The sequence below is a fragment of the Laetiporus sulphureus genome, assembly GCF_001632365.1.
Source record: "Laetiporus sulphureus 93-53 unplaced genomic scaffold LAESUscaffold_97, whole genome shotgun sequence".
NCBI classification, from domain to species: Eukaryota; Fungi; Basidiomycota; class Agaricomycetes; order Polyporales; family Laetiporaceae; genus Laetiporus; species Laetiporus sulphureus.
The window spans coordinates 35,584-41,855 of NW_024468606.1; the positions used below are offsets into that span (position 1 = coordinate 35,584).

The window sequence follows — 6,272 nt, forward strand, 5'->3', positions numbered from 1 at the left end:
GTGGAGGCGTAGTGGTACATTCTATATATGGTAACTAGGTGGATAAATAATGGTCCGTGGGTGCTTGAGACTTGTGGTGCGGAAAAACCGTGACACAGCGGGATTGCGTGTTCCTGTTGGAAGTCATACGGACTTTATGTCCAGTGGGACACGGACTTAAACATTCCGCGCTCGTTTGCTTATGTAATCACGTAGCCACAAGCGCACTCAATCTTTTCCTGTTTCCTCAGCACTCGCATCATACATCAACTACTGGACTCCTTACATACTTTTTACTCATACACTGTAGTCACTTGTTCCTACGTGTCTTACAGGTATTTTATAAAGCACTCGCTTTATTCATTTGAGGCTGAGTCACTCTTTACTTTCGTGTCCTACAGCCCTCGTAAATTTTCACCTCGGACAATAGTTCCAACACTCCCCCTTAATCCCACCTGTACCTGGCAGGGTGATTCATCATCCCCTGCCCTCACAGCCAACAGGGTGTTATATCAATTCCCATGGCCATAGCATTATAGTATGCATCATTTCGCTCTGATTATAGCAGCTGATGATGCATCCTCTGCTTTGTACTGCAGTTCCTCATGCCGGCATCCTCCCTCACACCATGATGCATCACATGGTTCTTGCATGTGATTGATCAACCCACACACCGGCCTCCCTCCATGATTCGGTGCACCCTATTCATCATGAAGCCCACACTTCTGCCATCATTCTCGCTCTTCCTGTATCAGGGCTCTTTTCCCACCCCGGCCAGTCAGCGCCTCTGACTACTTCACAATTCGGTCTCCCCCCATCATTCCGTCCTTGCCATAACTGGAATATTTGTGTGCTTTCCTGTCCTACACTATGTGATATCACCTGTCTGATAATGTAGGTATGCCAATTTCTGCGCACTTTAGCACTTATTCGTCACCTCATTACTCTTGCTCTGGGCCAGCTTACCACCCTGACCACTCAAGTATGTACCAGAGCTCACTGTCAGTACAGTGATATCTGTATGCTTTGGCAATTACTACGGACATCGATAATCCATCATTGCATTGTCATTTCCAGTGAGTACGGTATTTGATTATTGAATTATTGCAGCATAGCAAGAATGATCGTGGTTATTCCTGCCATGTCTGCACCGTGCAGCGAGAGTGATGCATCGAGAACTTGAGCCTCAATGCATCATCCTTCTCGCAGTTATTTCTGCTGTGTCTGCGTCATGCAGCAAGAACCTGAGGCTCGATGCATCATCCTCCTCATGGTTATTTTTGCTGCGTCTGCACCATGCAGCGAGAGTGATGCATTGAGAACTTGAGCCTCGATGCATCATCCTCCTCGCAGTTATTTTTGCCACATCTGCGCTGTGCAGTGAGGATATGCATCATCCTCCTCACGGTTATTCCCGCCGCATCTGTGCCATGCAGCGAGAATGATGCATCGAGAACTTGAGCCTCAATGCATCATCCTTTTCACAGTTATTTATGCCGCACGTGCACCATGCAGTGAGGATGATGCATCATCCCCCTCACAGTTCTTCCTTCCTCCTCTGCAGCATGCAGTGGTGATGATGCTCACAACTGGTGATATGTTGTAACAATCCTGTCACAACTTGTCGATTGTCAGACAATGTACATATACATGAATATAATATACAACTGCAGAAATGTCATGTTGCGACATATCAGAGGTGCCATTTTCCTGCATCATCAGCAGTACGTACTACACCTGACTTCAGCCATTCATCAACTCACCTCCATGAATTCTTGCAGAACTTGCCCATCAACGTGCATAGCTCAGCTTGACAAAATGTTTATGCAGCCATGCCCCCACGGTATTCATCTGAGCTGGCAGGCTTTCTCCCTATGAGGCCCAGCCACCATTCAGCTTGGTAGTTGTGATACTGCACAACATGCTGCATCTCTTCTTTGAGTAACTGACACTCTTCAGACCATCGATGGGCCCGTGCCCCATGCTTTGCACCATTCGACATGCAGTGCTATAGCAGTGATCAGCACAGCACAGCACAGTGGTTCAAAATTTCTTACTTACCTTCTTAAACTCCTTGATTTTCGCTGCTGCTGTCACCAGAGCTGACACCAGAATTCTGCCAAATCCATGACAAAGTGCAGCGGTTCTTGGTCTCTGTGAACAGACCTTCAGACATACCTCTGATATCTCTGTCATCAAGCTGACACAGCTTGTGCTGCCATGTCTGATCCCCAATGACTATGCTGAAAACTTCCACCACATGGCAGGCCTTTCGATAATGCTTGGCATCTGTGTCAACTTTTCTTTGTACATTATCGATGATTCCACATGCACGCATGTTAGGGTGTTGACCATGCATGAACCTATCCTTGATGTGGTAGAGGTGACTTCATAGACGAAGATGTCACTGTAAGTTCTCTAGTGCATCGTGTGTCTGTGCCTTCCACAGACGGTATTCACAGTCCACAAGAAAAGGGTCACATCATCCTCTATCGAGGATCTCTGATGGCAGGTATAATCTTGCATGAGGCACGATGTTTGAAGTACTGTCCGAGTTTTGTGAATGCAAGACCATGACCACAGGGATATACAGCTGCTGAACCTCCGACCATGCATCGTAGCAACATTGGAGTGTATTCTGATGCTCGAGCACCTTTGCACGCTGGAGGTCAGTGGAGTGTGAGCCCAGTTCATCTGTATCTTCATGCAATTGATGCCTGTGAATATGATGTTAACAAACACACCAACGAACATGGGCAAGCTCACTGAAGCTCCTCCAGCTCCAAGCCACTCATTATCACCATGCTTGATGACATCGTATCATGAACTGTGCTGGCCTTGCCATTCTAAAGCTGCACTGCATCCTCCTCCACTAATTGAAGGTGTACACTTGCTTGCATGATAGCTTGGCGATAAATGAGCTGTCAGTATTAAGAATGTCCATTTAAGGATTTTCTGTACTCATTGCTTTGCATAATCTGGAAAGGATTTGGCTTGGATGGATCTCTCTCTCATGCAGTGATGGCCTCTGTCCACTCTGTTATGTGCTCTGTAGGAAGAGCCACAAAAAGCTCATGGAATGCAGCAACATGGGTGCTGCACTCTTCAATCGCATTCTTTATCTTGGTGAGCATCAATTCTGCTGTTCAAATGGATTAAATGATATCTATTAGAGTATCTCACCATGATGCACCCATGCGAGTAATCTTGCTCCAGTTGTAGGCACCGAAGATGTTGTCTAACAAGTCTCGACGAGAACCAGGACCCATCTTCTTGGTACTAGAAGCAAAGGGGTTGATGGCTGCCCAACCTCATTCCACAGCTTCGCCATCTATGCGTCCAACTTGTGGTGTGATATTGAATGAGTACCAAAGGTGACACGACTCTTGATGTGCGGGTAGATGAAATTTTGGAATGAGAAAGGTGATGGTGCATCCATCGAGATGGTGTTCGTATGATGTCATCTATTCTCAAAAGTGGATGAACCACTGACATGCAATGTCGTATGATACCACAATAGAGATCGGGGTATTTTGCTGTATGCTGCTCCAAAAAATATAATCCATATTCATATACCTAAGAAATACTGGTCAAACACGTGACAGGCTCTGTGATCATTTAAAAAACATACCGCTCTCCCTTCTGCAGGTCTCTGACAGAACACGGCCACTTCATGTCATGACGAGAACATTCAACTGTCCCCACCCCACTTTCTGCCATACCTTGAGAACTCTTCAAATTTGCGAGTTTCACGGCATTGTGATTGTTGCAGGTACTGCTTTTCTCCTTGATGACCTTGCCGTAAGTCTCGATATGTGCCTTATATTGCTTTTCCTGAACAAAGAAGGCGATTCCTGTATTGAGTCCTGGGTCAGCAGCATCAGACGAGATGTTCTTTCTCTTGAGCTGGAATTTCGCATCTATGCCAAGGAATAGTCGATAGAGCCACCTTTCTCAATAACTCATCATGAAAGCATGTTTGAAAAGTTAATAAACGCACAAAGTTAATGGACGCACATACTGCACTCGGGTGAAGCTTCCTTCCAATTGTCAGGGAGGTGATTGCTAGGGTGAGGGCACATCAGACATTCTACAGCACAACTGCTGGGTGTAGTCCCTGACACTCCACTAGGATCATGGCCACAGCCAAAGCGTTTGAGCATCTTGAGATGGTGCCACTGACACATCATGCACATCAGCTCAGAGTATCGATCCTGTGCTGCAACATGAGTTCAGCATGTTATACAAAATCTGGGAAGGTTGCACCTTAGGTATGTCCAGGCCCATATTATTGGTGCATCGCTCAAGCATAGAATAGAAGTGAAAACCAGACACATTCACCTGGGTTGACAGGAGGTAGAAGTGTTTGAGCAGCCGAAATGTTGTGGCAGTCTTTAGGTTGCTGCTTGTGGCAGGGAACAGCCGAGCATGCAGGAGCTGAATGTCGTGGGATTGAGCCACCTCGCAGTTGCAAAAATCTAGCCCGATGCTATGCATGCCAGATATATCCATGACTATGAAGTTATCCTCCCAGGCTCTCTCAGGATTATGACAGTGTGTGCCAAATGGATGTCTGACCTAAATATGGAGACCAGCCTCCTTGAGAGTCTTGTGTCAGAAATGTGTTTGTACCCAGACCTGCCAGCCAGCGCATCAGATTGCATGGTGGAATAGTTGTGATGTACTTACCTTCAAATGGTGATAGGGGCTCTGCTTGTGCATCATGATGATGCATTCCTAACAATATAGTGTGAGATCATCGCAGTCGATGCAACGAATCTCAGCTGTGGCAGATTGACAGCACAGACATTTCTCCTCCATATATCCACAATGACCTTCATGTTGCAATAATTCTGCAAGCCACTCATCACGATGTGATATCCATTTATGGAGAGGATGATTCTAATAGGCTACTGTCAACAGCTTGAGAGAGATTGTATTTGATACTCACACCTGCAGTACGTCATCGCTGTTTCGAGCATTCGTCCATGTCCAGAAGCTCATGAATGTAATCCACATTGATATTGGCTAGACCAGAATTGTCCCACACAGAATCTTGGATGGAGATGCTTTCCGCTTCAGGTAAGAATGATGTAGGTGTATCATCATCATTGGTCAGAGATGTACTTGTTGTGGATGCCATTGTCGCAATAAATGAAGTGCAGGCCGAAAGTCCATGATCGCAGGTGTATAAATCTATATGTGGACTGAGAGCATGAGGAGGCAGTCGAGATTGTGAGACTTGATTTTCATTGTCTGATTTATGGAGCTTTGTAACTTCCATAATATAAACCTCTTGCAACAGATCACAAGATGAGGAATTAACCTGCTGCATAGTACAACGGTAACAATGAATTAAGTAGATTAACAAATTCCTCATGTACTTCCATGTTGCAAGAGGTTTATATTATGGAAGTTACAAAGCTCCAATTGAAAGTTGCAGTCGTATTGACGGCACCACCATTTTGATGCAGACATCTCCATGAGCAGGCCTTTGATGTGGTTAAAAGCTGTTCGGGTGGTGATCATCAAAAACCAAATGTAATGATCACAAGATAAAGCAGTACGAACCTTTTATGTGCAGATGGAAACTTTTGCATGCCTTAAGGGCATGGTGTGCCTCTGTGAGCATTAAAAGGGTATTTAAATTGATAATAATACAGGGAAAAAAAAGTAAATGCACCTGATGAGACCTCCATCATTTCACATGAGCAAACATGCCAGGGGTATGTGGGCTACCTTCTCTCAGCTGCTGGAGGTGACGACTCAAAGTCACTATAAGGAATTGTTAACGCATCAAGAATGCATGTCACAGTAACACCGGACAAGAGATCAAAAAGACTAAAAAAAGGGACAGTCACGTGGAACGTGCCGCCCTGATCCCCCTGATCCCAAGGTATCCCCCTGAACCCTATGTGGCGCAAGAGCCTGTTGACTTACTGGTCGATGTGGCGAATGCAGGAAAGGGTTAGAGATATATGGAGGAGCTGGTGAGCTCAGTAGATGCTACTGGTAGTAGATGAGGAGAAACAATCTGAAGTTTCGTCCTCTACATGGCTGGTCTTATATACGCATACAGCGGGCTATCTTACCTAAGCTACCTATCTACGGGTATAAGGTAATGGCCGTAATGTGAACAATAGGATGTCCAAAAGTAGAACAATGAGTAGGGAGATCGATGGTTGCCGCAGTAATGCATGTGCACATCATGCCTATCTTGGTTTCCCTTTGTTCTCCGGTGTGAACATCGTGCCTATCTGGGCTTCTGGCTAAACTAATAGGAAGCGGAAGGC

The 6,272-nt window shown here is 45.6% G+C and overlaps 2 protein-coding genes across 2 annotated transcripts; both read right to left on the reverse strand.

The window, feature by feature from the left end:
- Positions 1-1,801: 1,801 nt before the first annotated feature.
- On the reverse strand, positions 1,802-2,155 carry LAESUDRAFT_765008 (uncharacterized protein; the record flags this gene model as incomplete). Its single annotated transcript, XM_040913554.1, has 3 exons — positions 1,802-1,987; positions 2,041-2,081; positions 2,146-2,155. The coding sequence occupies 3 exons, from the start codon at positions 2,153-2,155 to the stop codon at positions 1,802-1,804; spliced, it is 237 nt and encodes a 78-aa protein (XP_040757750.1).
- Positions 2,156-4,227: 2,072 nt separating this feature from the next.
- On the reverse strand, positions 4,228-4,506 carry LAESUDRAFT_616510 (uncharacterized protein; the record flags this gene model as incomplete). Its single annotated transcript, XM_040903220.1, has 1 exon — positions 4,228-4,506. A coding segment is annotated over one exon (279 nt), but the record flags the coding sequence as incomplete, so codon positions are not given.
- Positions 4,507-6,272: the final 1,766 nt, after the last annotated feature.